At 36.4% G+C, this 19,728-nt stretch overlaps 1 protein-coding gene across 1 annotated transcript in view; it reads left to right on the top strand.

The window, feature by feature from the left end:
• elovl2 (ELOVL fatty acid elongase 2) overlaps positions 1 to 19,728 on the top strand; it is a 112,552-nt gene that overhangs the window by 35,525 nt on the left and 57,299 nt on the right. Inside the window, exon 3 of the mRNA XM_059945598.1 lies at positions 11,992 to 12,179. Within this exon, the coding sequence (XP_059801581.1) occupies positions 11,992 to 12,179 (188 nt within the window). The remainder of the gene's footprint in view (positions 1 to 11,991; positions 12,180 to 19,728) is intronic.

The following is a 19,728-nucleotide window of genomic DNA, read 5'->3' on the forward strand; positions in this document are numbered from 1 at the left end:
TAAAGATCTTTACATTATGTCTCTGTCTCATTGTGCAATCATAGTAATTTATAATAAGTAGAACAGTGAATGTAACATAGAATACACTCAGATCAGCGTGAGTTAATCAGTCTGATGGCCTGGTGGAAGAAGCTGTCCTGGAGTCTGTTGGTCCTGGCTTTTATGCTGCGGTACCGTTTTCCGGATGGTAGCAGCTGGAATAGATATTGGTTGGGGTGAATTGGGTCTCCAATGATCCTATGGGCCCTTTTTACACACCTGTCTTTGTAAATGTGCTGAATCACTCTCTGCAGAGTTCTGCAATTAAGGGAAGTACAGTTCCCATACCAGGCAGTGATGCAACCAGTCAGAATGCTCTCAACTGTGCCCCTGTAGAAAGTCCTCAAGATTTGGGGGCCCATGCCAAACTTTCTCAACTGTCTGAGGTGAAAGAGCTGCTGTTGGGCCTTTTTACCACACAGCTGATGTGTACAGACCACGTGAGGTCCTCGGTGATGTGGATGCTGAGGAACTTGAGGCTGTTCACCCTCTCAACCCCAGAACCATTGATATCAATAAGGGTTAGCCCATCTCCATTTCTTCCTGTAATCCATAACCAGCTCCTTTGTTGTTGCGGCATTGAGGCAGAGGTTGTTTTCTTGACACCACTGTGTCAGAGAAATGATTTCTTCCCAGTAGGCCACCTTGTTATTGCTTGAGATAAGGCCAAGCAATGTAGTGTCATTGGCAAATTTAATTTAGTAGATTAGAGCTGTGGATGACGACACAGTCATGGGTATGCAGAGAGTAAAGGAAGGGCTCTTGTATTAAGATCCAGAGGGGTGGAGGTAAGGGAGCCCACTCTTACCACCTGCAGGTGATCTGACAGGAAGTCCAGGATCCAACTGCACAAGGCGAGGTCAAGGCCGAGGTCTCTGAGCTTCTTGTTGAGCCTGGATGGAATTATGGTTTTGAATGCTGAACTGTAGTCCAAGAACAGCATTCGCACATAAGCATCCTTCTTCTCTAGATGTGTAAGGACGGTATGTAGAGCAGTGGCTATTGCATCATCTGTCAGTCAGTTGTGTTGGTAAGCGAATTGTAGGGGATCCAGTAGGGGTGGTAGCAAGATGCAGATGTAATCCTTGAACTGCCTCTCAAAGCATTTGCTTATTATTGAGGTGAGTGTGACAGGATGCCAGTCGTACAGGCATGTTACCTTGGTCTTTTTTAGTACAGGGGCAATGATGGATCATTTGAAGCAGAAGGGCACTCTACACTGGGAGAGGGAGAGATTAAAAATGTCAGTAAACACACCTGCCAGTTGTGCTGTGCACATCCTGAGTACTCATCCTGGGATGCTGTCCAGTCTCACAGCCTTGCAACTATCCAGTCGTTTGAAACATCTGCGTACCTCAGCCTCAGAGATGACCAGATTGCAGATCTAGTCTTTATAGCTGTCTGGGGTAGAGACTACTCTCTGTGTTTTAAATGACAGGCTCTTTATCATAGAATATATAACCATACAGCATAGGAACAGGCCCTTCAGCTGGGAAAATGCATGGTCATGCACTTTGGTAGTAGAAATAAATGTGCGGACTATTTTCTAAATGAGGAGAAAGTCCAAGAATCTCAGAAGCAGAGGGACTTGTGCAAAACACCCTGAAAGTTAACTTGCAGGTTGAGTCAGTGGTGAGGAAGGCAAATGCCATGTTAGTGTTCATTTTAAGAGGTCTAGAATATAAGAGCAAGGATGTGATGCTGAGGCTTTATTGGGTACTTGAGTATTGTGAACAGTTTTGGGCCCCTCATCTTTGAAAAGTTATGCTGGCATTGGAGATGGGCCAGAGGAGGTTCACAAGGATGATTCCAGGAATGAAAGGATCCAAGGAACGTTTGATGGCTGTGGGTCTGTACCCGCTGAAATTCAGAAGGATGAGGGGGATCTCATTGCAACCTTTCGAATGTCGAAAGGCCTAGGCAGAGTAGATGTAGAAAGGAGGGAGAGTCTAGGACAAGAGGGCACAGCCTCAAGATAAAGGGGCGCCCTTTCAAAACAGAGATGTGGAGTAATTTCGTTAGCCAAAGGGTGGTGAATTTGAGCAATTTGTTGCCACATGCAAGGAGGCATGGTTATTGGGAGTATTAAAGGCAGAGATTGATAGGTTCTTGATTGCACAAGGCATCAAAGGTTATGGGGAGAAGACCAGGAACTGGGGTTGAAGAGGAGGTAGAAAAAAAAGGATCAACCATGATTGAATGACTCAATGGGCCAGATGTCCTAATTCTGCTCCTATGTCTTATGGTCTTATGGACTTCACCATGTGATATTATGCTGAACTAATTAAGCTAATGATGCCTAATTAAACTAATACTTTCTGCACATTGATCATATCTCTCCACGCCTTCCCCATTTTTTGTACATAATCATGTGCCTACCTAAGAGCCGTTTAAATGCCTGTGATCTACCTCCACCACTGAAATAAAAATAGAAAGTGTTGGAAATATTCAGCAAATCAGGCTGCATCTGTGGAGAAAGAAATAGAGTTAATGTTTCTTCATCTATAAAGCATAAGTCAGGAGTGTGATGGAATTCTCTCCACTTGCCTGAATCAGAGCAATTAGTACAAGCCTCAAAAAGTTGAAGACCATATAACCATATAACAATTACAGCACAGAAACAGGCCATCTCGGCCCTTCTAGTCCATGCCGAATGCTTACTCTCACCTAATCCCGCTGACCCGCACTCAGTCCATAACACTCCATTTCTTTCCTGTCCATATACCTATCTAATTTTGCTTTAAATGACAATACCGAACCTGCCTCTACCACTTCTGCTGGAAGCTTATTCCACACAGCTACCACTCTCTTGAGTAAAGAAATTCCCCCTCATATTACGCTTAAAATTTTGCCCCCTAAGTCTCAACTCATGTCCTCTTGTTTGAATCTCCCCTACTCTCAATGGAAAAAGCCTATCCACATCAACTCTATCTATCCCCCTCATAATTTTAAATAACTCTATCAAGACCCCCCTCAACCTTCTATGCCCCAAAGAATAAAGACCAAACTTGTTCAATCTTTCCCTGTAACATAGGTGCTGAAACTCAGGTAACATTATAGTAAATCTTCTCTGTACTCTCTCTATTTTGTTGACATCTTTCCTATAATTGGGTGACCAGAACTGTACACAATACTCCAAATTCGGCCTTACCAATGCCTTGTACAATTTTAACATTACATCCCAACTTCTGTACTCAATGCTCTGATTTATAAAGGCCAGCATTCCAAAAGCCTTCTTCACCCTATCTACATGAGACTCCACCTTCAGGGAACTATGCACCATTATTCCTAGATCACTCTGTTCTACTGCATTCTTCAATGCCCTACCATTTACCATGCATGTCCTATTTGGATTATTCCTACCAAAATGTAGCACCTCACACTTATCAGCATTAAACTTCATCTGCCATATTTCAGCCCACCCTTCTAACTGGCCTAAATCTCTCTGCAAGCTTTGAAAACCTACATCATTATCCACAACGCTGCCTACCTTAGTATCATCTGCATACTTACTAATCCAATTTACCACCCCATCATCCAGATCATTAATGTATATGACAAACAACATTGGACCCAGTACAGATCCCTGAGGCACACCACTAGTCACTACTCTCTGGCATCTCCCATCCAGCCACTGTTGAATCCATTTTACTACTTCAGTATTAATACCTAACAATTGAACCTTCCGTGTGGAACCTTGTCAAAGGCCTTACTGAAGTCCATATAAACAACATCCACTTCTTTACCCTCATCAACTTTCCTCGTAACCTCTTCAAAAAGTTCAATAAGATTTGTCAAATATGACCTTCCACGCACAGATCCATGTTGACTGTTCCTAATCAGACCATGTTTATCCAGATAATTATATATACCATCTCTAAGAATACTTTCCATTAATTTACCCACCATTGATGTCAAACTGACAGACTTGTAATTGCTAGGTTTACTCTTAGAACCCTTTTCAAACAATGGAAACACATGAGCGATACAGCAATCCTCCGGCACTATCCCCATTTGAAATATTTCTGTCAGAGCCCCTGCTATTTCTACACTAACCTAGGGAATATCCTGTCAGGATCTAGAGATTTATCCACTTTTATATTCTTTAAAAGCGCCAGTACTTCCTCTTCTTTAATCGTCATAGTTTCCATAACTACCCTACTTGTTTCCCTTACTTTACAATTCAATATCCTTCTCCTTAGTGAATACCGAAGAAAAGAAATTGTTCAAAATCTCCCCCATCTCTTTTGGCTCCGCACATAGCTGTCCACTCTGATTCTCTAAGGGACCAGTTTTATCACTCACTGTCCTTGTGCTATTAATATAGCTGTAGAAACCCTTTGGATTTATTTTCATCTTACTTTCCAAAGCAACCTCATATCTTCTTTTAGCTTTCCTAATTTCTTTCTTAAGATTCTTTTTTACATTCTTTATATTCCTCGAGCACCTCACTTACTCCATGATGCCTATATTTATTGTAGATCTCCCTCTCTTTCCAAACCAAGTTTCCAACATCCCTCGAAAACCATGGCTCTCTCAAACTTTTAACCTTTTCTTTCAACCTAACAGGAACAAAAAGATTCCAGACCTTCAAAGTTTCACCTTTAAATGACCTCCATTTCTCTATTGCAACCTTCCTATAAAACAAATTGTCCAAATCCACTCCTTCTAAATCCTTTCACATCTCCTCAAAGTTAGCCTTTCTCCAATCAAAAATCTCTACCCTAGGTCCAGTCCTATCCTTCTCCATAAAAATATAAAAAATATATTCTTTAGAGAAAGGTAATAAACTGTAGTAAAATAAAGCTCAAAATATTTATGCACTATTTCTTGTTACTTTTGGGTGGCTGAAGCATTTGTCTGTTTTAAGTACTAGGCCCAGTTTGCTAGATAACTGGATGTCCAGTAGTATAAAATGATTGTGGTTGCTAATATTATTTAGATGAAGTGTGTACCATTCATACTTAAGCTGATTTTACTGATGATATAGCTGAAGAAATGCTGTAAAGTTTAAAATAATTATATTTTTAAGTTCCTTGTTGTCCCACAAGAATGTCTTTGTCACTGCATTCATACTTCAACATGTGTTGCCCCAATGTGCATAGTTTGAAAGATCCGTAAACCTCAAAGTGCTTTGGTAGTTTGTTTTTTAATTAATTCATACAAGGTGGGCATCAGTTAGCCACTCCTACATGTCATTGAGAAGGATTTGAAGAACTGTTGTCTAGAACCATTGATTGGTATATCCATAGTGATGTTAGGTAGGAAAATAAAATTTAAAAACTGCAGATACTAGAAGTCTGAAATAAAAACAGAATGCTGGTAACATTCAGCTGGTCAGGCAAGAAGAAGCTGTCATCATTTTCAGTCTGTGATCCTTTGTCAGAACTAATGGTAGGGAGATGCTGAATTTGGGCTCATTATCCATGATACAGTATTACTGGAGTGTCAACACACACAAAATGCTGGTGGAACGTAGCAGGCCAGGCAGCATCTATAGGAAGAAGTACAGTCAACATTTCGGGGCGTGACCCTTCGTGCCTGGTCTAGTTACCTTCTCAAAAAGGCTGCCCTTTGGATATTGGTGGTGGAGTTTTCAATGATGTTAATGCCATTGAATGTCAAAGTTATTTGGTTGAATTTTGTAGTGATGCTGATTGTCTGTCGTGATCAGTCCAAATGAGTTTGTTGCACTCAGACACTAACTCAGAACCAAGTTTAATATCAGCGGCATATATATGTTGTGAAATGTGTTGTCTTTGTGGTAGCAGTACAATACAATACATTTTAATAGTGGAAAACTGTGAATTACTGTGTGTGTGTGTGTGTGTGAAATTAAGTAATTAGTACAAACATAGAAATTTATTAAATAGTGAGGTAGTGTTCATAGTTTCAGTGTCCATTCAGAAGCTGTTCCTAAATTATTGTGTGTGCCTTCAGGCTTCTGTACCTCTTTCCTGATGGTATTAATGAGAATAAGGCAGGACCTTGGTGATGGGGGTGTCCTTAATGCTGGCTGTCATCTTTTTGAGGCATCAATCATTGAAGATGTTGTGGATACATGGAGGCTAGTGCCCATAATGAAGCCAGCTAAGTTTCCAACTCTCTGCAGCTTATTTCGATCCTGTGTAGTAGCCTCTCCCCCCACTCCCATACCACAGTCAGTGATGCAGTTAGTTAGAATGCTTTCCACAGTACATCCGCAAAAATCTGTCTATGTCTTTGGTGACATACCAAATCTCCTCAAACTCATGATAAAATATAGCCACTGTTGTGCCATTGTTGTAGTTGCATCGACATGTTGGGTGCTGGATAGATCTTCAGAAATAATGACACCCAGCAACTTGAAATTGCTCACTTTTTCCACTTCTCATTTCATTTTCATTTTTAATCTTTTTTTATTTATTTAAAAATAAATAATGACAAATACAAATCAGAGGAGAAGTTATATTGAATACATATTCCAATGGAAGTACAAACAACAAAAAGGAGTAAAGGAGTGTACACTGCCAAAATCATATATAGTATAATATTGAGCTCCTCAATATCCACAGTTCCTATTAACAATTCAAAAAAAAATCAAAAATTTCCATTATTAAGAAAAAGAAAAAAAAACACTAAACTAACCTAAAACAAAAAAAAAAGAAAATTGGGCATTCCACTTGAGGATATAATTTTAAAAAAGGGGATCTTTCCAATACAACAAAATAGTTCTCCTAGCCAATAAAGATGAAAAAGCTATAATACATTGAGCAGAAGCAGAAACATTTCCTGCTTCCTTCAGAAATGATCCCAAAAATTGCCGTAAGTGAATTAGGTTGTAGGTCCAAACCTATGACTTTGGATAACGTTCTAGAAACAACTCTCCAAAAATTATCCAAAACACATGAGTTAAGGTAGCCACCTCAGCATTACGTCTATCACAGGTGGGATTTATATTAGAAAAAATGTGCACTAGTTTATCTTTTGACATATGTGCCCTGTGCATTGCCATGAACTGAATCAAGGAGAGATGGGTGCAAATGGATGACCTGTTGACTAAGTAATACATTTTATTCCACGTTTAACCTTATCATTAGACATCATTTGTAAATTCATAAGCCATTTATATATAATGGCTATCAATCCTTTTTGAGATGGTTCAAGCTGAAAAATAACATCTATCATATTTGGTAAATGAGCATTAAAGGTCTTATAAGTTCATTAAAGGTCTTATAAAATTCCACTGTATAACCATCTGGTCCCAGTGCTTTCCATAATTGCATAGAGAATATAGCCTTGGCTATTTCCTCTTGTTTAATAGGTGCATCTAGTACATTAATATCTTGAGTAGAAATTTTAGGTATATTTAATTTTTGCAAAAATCTATTCATAATAATAGTATTATCAGGGAATTCAGATTTATAAAGATTAGAATAGAAATCCATAAATATCTTATTAATTTCAGAAGGATCTAATGTTTCAGTTCTATCTGATCTGCGCATTTGCAAAATCTGTCTTCTGACCATATTTGCTTTTAACTGACCAGCCAACAGTTTACCTGATTTATCCCCATATATATAAAATTGACTTTTAGTTTTTAAAATTTGCAGCTCAATGGGGAAGGTCAAAAACAAGTCATATTGTGTTTGGAGTTCAACCCTTTCCTTATATAGGTCCACTAGGTCTTACTGAGTACGCTTTATCTATCTCTCTGCTTTATTAGTAATCACTAAAAGTTCTGTTTTGGTTTTCCTTCTTAAACCTGCAGAATATGAAATTATTTGTCTCCTAATAAAGGATTTTATTGTATCCTATATAACCAAATTTGACATATCTTCAGTTGTATTAAGTTCAAAAAATATAGAAATTTGCTCCTTGATAAAATTAACAAAAGCTGGATCCTGTAACAATATGTATTCAATCTCCACTGTGACATTATCAATTATCAATAAAAATTATCAATAAAAATATCAATAAAAATTATCGGAGAGCTTCAGGGTTAATTTCACAGGTGCATGGTCCAACAGCGCAATAACATCATACACACACTCGTCAACAGAACATAACAACTGTCTATCTAGAAAAAGTAATCAATTCTTGAATATTTATGATGAATATGTGAGAAAAAAGAAAAATCTTTGTCATTAGGGTGGTTACATCTCCAGATATCGACCAGGCCATATTCTAAAAGAAAAGAATTAATACAGGCTGCTGCTTTATTAGGAAGCAACGAATTGGTTGATGACCTGTCAATCGAAGTATTAAGGCAACAGTTAAAGTCACCGCCGATAATCAACTTATATTCATTTAGATTTGGTAGCTCAGAAAAAAGCTTCTTAAAAAATTCAGCACTGTCTGAATTAGGTGCATGAACACACACCAGAGCTACCTTTTGACCGCATAATAAACCAGTGACAATTAATTACCTTCCGATCGAATCAGTTACAGTATTAAAGTGTACAAAAGGTATTTTAAAATTAACAAAAATAGATACCCCTCTAACTGTATTTGTTGATAGGGAATGATATAAAGGTCCCTTCCAAAATTTATGAAAGCGATCTTTATCCTGTCTCCGTACATGAGTCCCTTGCGCAAAAATAATATCCACCTGAAGTACTTTTAATTTCTTAAAAATCTTTTTATGCTTAATAGGATGATTCGTGCAATTGAAATTCCAAGAAATTATATTAATTTTATTAGCATCCATATTCAGAATCTAAGTTAAAGTTTTAAAAAGAAAGCTATTGCGCAAGTGCACCCTAGATCCAGAAAAAAACTGCACAGACTTGACAGGAAGTGACGTCGTTTGATAGAAAATATTACCTCTCAAGATTGCCCAATCGAGAAAAAAAAACTAATCTGATAGCCCCACCCACTGAATAGTAGTGACCCAGTTGGCGAGCCACAAGCTAAACCCTTAATCCCATCCCCCATTTTGCAGCTCTATTCACAAAGTATGTTTACCCCACCAATTCCAGACGTAATAAAAGAGTTGAAAAAATTTCAAATACTGTAATATTATGTCTAACAATAATTAAAACGTGACTAGTGATGGCAATCTTAAATTCATCTAAAGTGTATGAATCATATATTCAGAAAAGAATAAATCCAACAAATAATATATTACAACTAAAGTTTTTTAAGAGAACTTACAACGTACAAAAAAAGTGAATATATATATATACCAAATCCTGAGCTATATTAATATTAAAACAAACAAAAGAGAGAGGAAAAAAGATTAAATTAGACTAAGTCGTGTGTGAACATCCATAAAATGGAAAATAGGTTTTCTTCAAAGCAACTACGCATATTATTAACAAATAATTTTTTTTAAAGGATTAAATCAACCAAGTCCTGTACGAACATCCATAAAGCATAGAACAGACTTTCCTCAAAGTATCTATGAACATCTCCCAGCTCAAAATTACCTGTTCAAGTTACAATCGGAATAGTTTTAAAATTTTTAATAAACTCCCACCCTTCACTTGGAGAAAGAATCCTCTGTGGCTAAGGATCGGGAGGAAAAATTATCAAGTGGGCGGGGTAGCGGAGCGAAAGATGGCAGTTTATTTTATACAATTCAGTCATGACTTCCCGGTATTTCCTTCTTTCAGCAAAATTCTCAGGAGGAAAATCTTCCAGTATACGAATTTCAGTTGAATTGTAGATCAGTTTCCTTCTTTTTCTAGCCTCTCGGAGTATGGCTTCTTTGGTTGTATAATAATGGAAGCAAAGTATGAGTGGTTGTGAACGCAGTTCCGATGAACGCCGAGATCTCGGAATTCTGTGTGCTGTGTCGAGGACAGGATTCACTTCAAGGATCTCACTAAAAAGTGAATACAGTATATCAGAGAAGAACTTTTACAGGTCACCAGTTCCAGTATTTTCAGGCAAACCTAATATATGTAAATTCCTCCGCCGCACTCTGCTGCCTAAATCATTTTTCCCTTGTTTTTGATAATTCCAAAGTAACTTCATTCATTTTCTTTTCCACAGATGACATCTTCAATTCTTGTTCGTTGATAGTTTGCCCAAATCATTCCTGTTCCCTCTCGATTCGATGGGTAGTCTGTTTGAGCATCTGAAATTGAAAGTCCAAATTCGTCAGAGATTCTTGAACAGTAAAGATGGATTTTTCAAGCTTCCTGTTAGCATCCGTCAGTTTATCAATTTTAGTGTTAAGCGAACCAAATTCAGATTTCATATCTTGCATTGAAGAGAATATTACTGTTAAAGTAACAGGTTCCTCTGACTTCTTTATTTGTTCCGTTTGTTTCGTTTCGGGAAAAGTCTTGCCACTCCTCAATTCAATACCAGATCAACTTCCTGCCATCGTAGTTAAGTCATAAATCCTTCAACAAAAATAATGAATCTTCAAACTTAAAACAAATCTATCACTAGAATGTAAAATATTAAAAAAATGGAGCCATGATAGAAACACATCTCACTTCATTTACTGCAAAATGGAGTCTCCTTTCCACTTCTGCTCCCTCTATGAGGACTGGTGTGTGTTCCCTTGTCTTACCCTTTCTGAAGTCCACAATTAATTATTTAGCCTGACTCTTGACTCTTGCCTGAGGAACTGCAAATGCTATTATAAGCATTATGTAATTTCCAGTGAACATCCTTATTTCTGGCCAGACATTGGAGTGACAAAGCAGAAGCAGTTTTCTCCCTGTAGGCCAATCATTTCCTTCAACTATTGCACTTCAGAAAATAAGGCTGAGCCTCAGATAATGTTTCTGCCTTTGATTTTATTGCATTTGGAAATCTGCTAATTCAGCAGTTGGTATTAATGCTGTGATTTTGAAATATTCACAAAAATTCTATTAGCTTGGTGCCAGAAAGTGAAGATTCAATCAGATAAAGCAAAGAATGTCCAGCTATGTCAGTGGGGTGATAAAGTTATATTTTTATTCTAATATGGTCCATAATGGTAATGCCGTGGGGTGTGTTGTAGATCAGAGAGATCATGCCATTCAGGTACATGGTTCCCAGAAAGTGGAGTCACAGATATACACAGTGTTAAAGAAAGCTTTTAGCACACTGGCCTTCATCAGCCAGGGCAACATCAAATATAGAAGTTGGGAGATCATGGTGAAGTTGTACATGATTCTGGTGAGGCTATACTTGGCATATTGTGTTTAGTTTTTGCCATCTTGCAATAGGAAAGATGGTTAAATTGTATTGACTTGAAAATTGAATTATTAAATTATTAAATTTAATTAATTAAATTAAATCAAATTAAATTATTAAATAATTATTAAATTGAAAGATAAATGCACCCAATTTTTTTCCGAGAGTTGGGGAATCAAGAACTAGAGGGTACAGCTATAAGATGAGAGGGAAAACATTTCATAGGAACGAGAGGAGCAACATTTTACTTAGAATGTGGTACATAAGCAGATTGAGCTTTCAGAGAAAGTGGATAAGTCAGCCACAGTAACAACATTAAAAACTCTGTTGGATAGGAAAGGTTTAGAAGGTTATGGGCCAAATGCTGGCAAATGAGACCAGTTTGGATGGGCATCTTGGTCACTCTGCTATGTGCTGAACTGAGGCTGGGAGCTTGCTCTGGCTGCTCTGGGCTTTGTGTCTGCGGGATCTGCGACAGTTACTCTGCTATGTGCTGAATCAAGACTGAGGCTATGGGCCTTCTCCAGCTGCTCCAGACTTCGTGTCTGAGGACTCACTTTCATACTAAATGCTATTTGACTATTTTTGTTGTTTGCACAGTTTGTTTTTTTTTTCTCTTTCTCCCTACACATTGGGTGTTTGTCGGTTTTCTTTTATGGGTTCTTTTGGGTTTCTTGTTTTGTGGAGATGAATCTCAACATTGTATAATGTATACATACTTTGAACTTTGAACATAAACAAGTTAGGCCCAAGATCCTGTGTCCTTGCTATACGATTCTATGAACTTAACAGTAGTTGCAAGACATGATGATTACTTTTCTTTTTCATTTTCAGATCCCAGGGTTAGAGGCTGGGCTTTCCTGGATTCCTATTTACCCACACTCTTCCTTACGCTATTGTATCTATCCACTATCTGGCTAGGCACAAAGTATATGAGGGAAAAGCCTGCCTTCTCCCTCAGGGGTCACTTAATCTTGTACAACCTTGGAGTGATGCTTCTGTCTCTATATATGTTTATTGAGGTAAGCTTTTACATATTATCAAGTATTATAAATTTAACTAACTGCAAGAATTTTGTTATTGTTACTTTAGAATTACTACAGAGTGTGTCTTGGCATAAATTTCACAAAAAAAAAACAATTTATCTTTAATAGTACATTGGTCTACAGAGTTATTTTGCTTAGAGATGAGTGTAGGAAAATAGCATGGATTCAGAACTTGGTCCAATCCAGTTTTTAGTTATTTACATGGTAAAATATCAAAGATTAATTTGCAATAACTGTTTTTCAGAATTTATTGTTTTGGTCTCATTAGTTTTTGATGAAACTGGTTTGTGTTGACAAAGGCACCACTTGGTTAATGAGGAATCAACATGTTCTCTCATAATCAAGCTTGTTTACAGTTTATATGTGACCAAGGCATTTGCATGAAGAGTAATTATGATCACAGTCTACACTGTTAGAATTTTTCAGTTTGTTGAGCTGAAATAGAAGGTGCTCTGCTTGGGACTGAAAAAAAAAGATTTTTTTTTCATTTGAAAAGAGTTTATTTATCCTCAAGGTACACCATGTTAAAACTTTGTTCATAACATTTGTAATTGAACAATCACCTGTCAGTATTTTCTGCACAAAGTGTATCAAGAGACTGGCTTGCAATATTTACAATATATCAATAAGGCATCAATGTTTCATTCCTAAACATTCCATTCCCTGGTATATTGGAGAGAGTCTAGGCTTCAGTGTGATTGGTTGATTGGATCCTTTACTACAGATGTGATAGAGGGATGCATAGCATGTATACACCACTTTGGCACAGTTCATTGCATGAACCTTAGAGCACACACAACCATTCATTCACACCATCACAATGCACTGTAGTTGCAGTTTGTACCAGCTACATGATGCGCTACAGGAACTCATCAAAACTCATTAAACAGCATCTTCCAAAGTTAAAAGGACAAGGGCAGCAGAGGTATGTGAGCATCGTTGCCTGGAAATTGTTCTCCAAGCCACATTATCCTGACCTGGAAACAGATCACCATTCCTTCAACATTGGTGGGCTAAAATCCAGGAACACTATCCATATCAGCATTGAGGCTATATACATAACTGAAGGACTGCAGTGGTTCAAGAAGGCAACCCACCTTCACCTTCTCGGGAACAATAAAGGATGGCAGTTAAATGCTGGTTCAGACTGTGAAGCTGACATCCTAGAATGAACAAGAAGAACTGCAGTGTATCACTAAGGGTCAGATGCTTACAAGCCGAAAACCACAATCACTACAATAGCTTTAGGCAACGTTGCATAAAATAGAGATAACTGACAACAGAAAAAAACGATGGAAAGTTGAGATGAAAATCATCACAGTCAAAGGAAACCTAAAAGTAAAGGCAATGCGACAGGTTATGCAGAAACTGTGGAAAGAGTAGAGAACAGGAAGGGGTCAATAATTCTACTGGGTGTTTTTTATAGACTTCCCAATAGTAACAGGGCCATTGAGGAGCAGATAGGGAGACAGATTATGGAATTGTGTAATAATAACCTAGGTAAAATCATAATTTTCACAGCATGGATATGACCTATTAAAGAAAGTGTAAGTGGGTTCCATCTGGAAAATAATTGTTTCATCGTCCATTAAAGGAACTACATTACCTCTATAAAGATCTTTATATTTTTTAGTAATTATAATACCTAAATATTTAAAAGAATTAACAATTCTAAGTGGAATATCATTATATATAAAAACAGGAGCATTTAATGGAAACAATTCACTTTTCTTTAAGTTAAGTTTATATCCTGAAAATTTTCCAAAATCATTTAGTATTTCCAAAAGATTAGGAATAGATTCTTCAGGGTTCAAAATATAAACCAAAGGATCATCTGCGTAAAGAGAAATCTTATGTATGGTCCCATTTATAGAGATACCATGAATATCTTTAGCTTCACGGAGTATTATGGCCAAAGGCTCCAGTACAAGATTAAATAATAAAGGGCTTAATGGACATCCCTGTCAAGTACCTCGTGTAAGTGAAAAAAAGAGGACCTGAGATTATTAGTAATAACAGTAGCAGTAGGATTCTTATAGATCATTTGAATCCACCTATTAAAATTATTACCAAAGCCAAATTTTTCTAATACCTTAAACAGATATGTCCATTCATATCAAATGCTTTTTCTGCGTCAAGAAATAACGCATTGGGGTACCTTAGATAGTGATGAATATATAATGTTCATCAATCTCCAAACATTGGAAAAAGAGCAACAGCCTTTTATAAAGCCTGTTTAATCCATAGAGATAATTTTAGTTAAAAATTTTTCCAAACGATTAGCCATTATCTTAGAAAGAATTTTTTCATCCACATTCAATAACAAAATATGTCTATATGATGAACATTCAGTAGGATCTTTATCTTTCTTAAGGATTAAGGAAACAGAAGCTTCATAAAAAGAAGAAAGTAAAATACCCTTCTCAAATGATTTATGAATTATTTCCAAAAGATATGGAGAAAGTAATTTTTCAATTTTTTTGTAAAATCCTACTGAATAGTGAGACTCCGCCTCCTGGTTACAGACGTATAAGACACAGCTGCTTCTTGTCAGCCTTTAATCTCTCCCTTTTCCAACTTAAACTTTGGAATTTCAACTTCAAGTACTCGGATCTGTAGAATAACAGTTATAATTATGGCTACTCTCAGAAGCGCCAAAAGAAATCCAGACCCAGGCAATGGAAAGCCTAAAAAAGCTGATGAATTCTCGGAGGAACCCCCCCCCCCACCCGAGTAAAAAGACTAGATTCTCAAACCAGCAATATCAGCATTGAGATAACTCAACTAAAAGAGAAATTTGAAAGATAAGTTGACTCTTTCTGCCTTGATCTTAAAAAAGTTAGTCGAAATGCTGCTGACCTTTCTTCTCGTTTGGAAAAAGCCCAACAACGGATCGTTGATCTCAAAGCTCGATCACATTGGAAGAATATTCGAATTGTTGGATTAAAAGAGAAATCAGAATTGGCCGACACACTGGATTACTTTGCAAAAATGTTTCAATCTTTATTTCCAGAGGTTTGTTTACAGCATTCAGATTTCGAAATGGCTCACAGGATTGGCATGTTAAAATTTTTGGATCAAGATAAAAACGGACATATTGTTGTGCGTTTTCTCTGCTTCAGAGACAAAGACTATTATTAAGCTTGCAAGAAAAAAAGATTTTTTCAGTATCAGAATTCAGACGTTTGCTTTTTTGAAGATTTTCCACGTGAAATTGTTAAGAAGCGTGCTGGATTTGCATCGGTTATGAAATCAGCATATGAAAAAAGCTCTTCCCACTGCTTAAGTATCCAGCGAAATTAAGGCTTTTTGTCAAAAAGTCTGGCTTTCATGTTTTTGATGATGCAGTCGAAGCATTGAGTTTTATTAATTCTTTATCCGACGCATCCGATGATGAGTCTGAAGCCTGAAGCTTGAATGGCTTGATTGTCTCGCAGTGTAAAGAATGATGAGATTGTAAGATCTGATAGTTACAGAAGCCTTTACCTTAAAATACATTTTTATCTTTGAAAAAGACTGGTTTGGATGGCTTCACTTTCAGAAGACATAGAGGGAGAACTGTTGATAGACTAATAAGTTTGAACCATTTAGAATTTTTTTTCTGCAGCATTTAAATGAATTAATTGTTTTTTTTTATTTCGTATGCTTTTGTAAAAATTTTTTAAGGTAATTATTTGGATTTCTTTATGTTTTAAAGATAGACCAGAAATTTAAAGATGATGATTGTTTTTCTTATGTGCAAGTATTTCAAGAATTGTTTTGGATGTATTTTTCTTCCCTTATCTAATGTTATGAAGGTTACTTTCAATTGAAGGTCGTTTTGTTCTACAAGAAAAACACTTTCCTTCCAAGTTAATTATATTAAGATATATGTCGACTGTAATGAGTTTTATGTTCAGTGGAGGGAGACAGATTTTTTTTTCTTTTTACTTAGGTAGGCAGAGTTTGCATTTGCCTTGGGGTTTTCCTTAATCCTGTTCGCCAAGGCTTTCTCATGGCCCCTTCGAGCTCTCCTAATTTCTTTCTTGAGCTCCTTCCTGTTAGCCTTCTAATCTTCTAGCTCTCTATCATTAGCTAGTTTTTTGAACCTTTCATCATCTTTTCTGCTTGACTATATTTACAACAGCCTTTGTACACCATGGTTCCTGTACCCTACCATCTTTTCCCTGTCTCATTGGAATGTACCTATGCACAACTCCACACAAACATCCCCTGAACATTTAGCACACTTCTCTGTACATTTCCCTGAGAACATGTGTTTCCAATTTATGCTTCCAAGTTACTGCCTGATAGCCTCACATTTCCCCTTACTCCATTTAAACGCTTTCCCAACTTGTCTGTTCCTATCCCTCTCCAATGCTATAGTAAAGGAGATAGAGTTGTGATCACTATCTTCAGAATGCTCTCCCACTGAGAGATCTGACACCTGACCAGGTTAATTTCCCAATACCAAATCAAGTACAGCCTCTCCTCTTGTAGGGTTATATACATATTATGTCAAGAAATCTTATTGAACACACCTAGCAAACTCCACCCTATCTAAGCTCTTCACTCTAGGGACATGCAAATCAATATTTAAGAAATTAAAATCTCCCACCACAACAACCCTGTTATTATTATTTCATTTTAAAAATCTTTTTATTGATACATAATCTTCTACAGCTGTAAAATGATACAAAACTTCAACAAGTTGATATATATACAATTAATAAAGCTGAAAAAAACATCAAAAAAGAATATGAAGTTTTTTTTAAAAGAAAAGAAGGAAAAAACAGCAACTAACTAAAAAAACTCCTCAAACTACTAGAGAAGGAAAAAGAAAAAAGAGAGAAAAGAAGAAAAAAAGTCCCATTAGGAATCAACTCCTGGAGCAATACCTCTTACCATCATCTATATATATAAAGAAGAAGGATCATTGACCACCAATTCATATTTATATAAAATAAAATTGGAAGGAAACCATATAAATTAATTCAAATTAAATGATAATATTTGACAAAAGAACCCCATCTTCTCTCAAAATCTAAAAATCAAATTGAGGATCAAAAATTCTACTTCTAATTTTTTCTAAACTAAGACATAACATTACTTGAGAAAACCATTGAATTAATGTAGGACAGAGGTATCTTTCCATTTCAATAAAATAGCCCTTCTTGCCAACAATGTAACAAATGCAATTACATGTTGGTCTGAAGATGAAATACCCTGAATATGATGCAGAACTATTCCAAATAGAACAGTCAATGTATTACGTTGTAAATTAATTTTTAGAGCTTTAGAAATTGTAGAAAATAAAGATTTCCAAAAAGGTTTTAATGAAGAACATGACCAGAACATATGTGACAAAGTGGCTACTTCAGTTTTACACCTATCATAATAATTGTCTATGTTAGGAAATATTTTGGATAGTCTCTCCTTTGTTAAGTAATAATTGTGAACAATTTTAAATTGAATCAAACAGCACATATCAAAGAAGAATTGACCATTTTCAGAAATTGCGACCAATCTTCATTAACAAAGGTCATATTAAGTTCTCTGTCCCAATCTTGTTTAATCTTTAGTGAGAGGTTATCTTTTTGTAGTGTTACGAACGTGCAAAAGTAGCCCCCTCCTTTTTGAGAATCGCAAGATCGCTATTAATTCAGGTCTGGGACCCAGGAAATGAGAGAGAATCCTCAAGGTTTTGGAATGTGTCCTGGCCTCAGCAAGACAAAGCCACGGATAATGGCCATTGTCTCTTGGAGACAGAATTGTGTATTGAGTACTGTACTATTCATTGAAGCCCTCAGGGGACGACCAGAGTTGGCTGGTTGAGGGATTGCATCATCCTAACCTGATTGACATCTGAGACCCCATGAGTAAGGATAAAGGAGGGTCTGGGGAACAACCCCTTCAGACAAACTAGGAGAGACGCTAGAAATCCCGTGACAGCGTTTAATAGCAACAGCTGGTGGGGGGCTCGCATGCGTCCTTTCCCTTTGCCTGGGATTGGGGCTTTACCACGGAAGAACGGCTTTAGCTAAAGGAGAGGCCATAAGTGACCGGCCACACCAACGGAACTCTCGAAGGATCTGAATCATAAAAGGAATTGGCAAGTTTCTAAAAATCTCTCCCTTGACTCCAACCAAAGGCTGCAGCCTGAATGAACTGAGTGACTTTTATATTTCCATCGGACAATACATTATCCCCTAGACAACGATAGAGCTTATTTCTTATTGATTATTATTACACCCACACTTTTAGATTTAGTATTGATGACGTATATTATCTGTATGTTTGCATTGATATTATTTTTGTGTATTTTTACTAATAAATACTGTTAAAAATGGTACCATCAGACTTAAACGGACCTCTCTATCTTTGCTGGTAAGTGACCCAGTTACGGGGTTCATAACAATAGTAAAAATAAATTATAAATTCTACCAATGGAACCTCTTACTAAAGGATTCATATTCAAAACAGTATCCAACAAATCAGATTCTTGCATATATGGAAACTTAGATAAGTATTTTTGTAAAAGATGTCTAACCTGAAAATATTGCAGAAAGTGTGTATGAGAGAGATTATTTCCTAAATAACTCTTCAAAAGTCATCAATCGACCATCACAAAATAAATCTGCAAAAAAACAGATCCCCTTATTTCTCCATAAGAGAAAAATGGGATCAGTTATTGAAGGTTTAAATAAAAAAATTTCTATATAAGGAACTAGACAATTTTAATTGTTTAAAATTAATAAAATTGCAAAACTGAAACCAAATTCGTAAGGACTATTTAATAACAGGGTAAAGATTTAAATTTGGAATTTTAGAGAGTTGTAAAGGTAATGGAGCTCCTAATAATGAGGTTAAATGAAATTGTCTGATAGCTTTTAATTCCAAATCAATCCAAGCTGGCTTTTGGCTCTTATCGAGCCAATTTAGCCGAAAACAGAATTGTCAAATATTAACAGCCCAGTAATACAAACTTAAATTAGGAAGTGCAAGTCCACCATCTTTTTTACATTTGTAAATGATACTTATTAATTCTTGGTCTTTTATTGTTCCAAATAAAGGATGAAATAATAGAGTCAATTTGATCAGAACATTTAGTTAAAAAGATAGGTATATTTTGAAAACTTTAAATAATTATCTGGGATTTTTTACGTTTTAAAGATAGATTTGATCATTTAAAGATGGCAATTGTTTTTCTTCTGTGAAAAAAAATTTCAAGAATTTTTTTGGATGTGCTTTTTTTCCTTATCTAATATTATGAAGATTATTTTCAAAACTGAAGGTTGTCTCTAATAACTCTTCTTTTCAACTCAATTGTAATGAGCTGTATGTTGACTGTAATGAGATCTATATCTGGAAGAGGGAGACAGAGATTACTCTTTTCATTTTTACCTTCTATTCAGGCAGGTGAATGCTTTTCATGCATTCTTCGGGGCTTGCATCAACTGATATAGACTTATTTCTGGGCTTTGTAGGTAGGGTGGGTTTTTTTTCTTTTTTCTTTTCTTATTTTTTATCCCTATTATGGAATTCC

Source organism: Hypanus sabinus, chromosome 20 (assembly GCF_030144855.1).
Source record: "Hypanus sabinus isolate sHypSab1 chromosome 20, sHypSab1.hap1, whole genome shotgun sequence".
Taxonomy (NCBI): domain Eukaryota; kingdom Metazoa; phylum Chordata; class Chondrichthyes; order Myliobatiformes; family Dasyatidae; genus Hypanus; species Hypanus sabinus.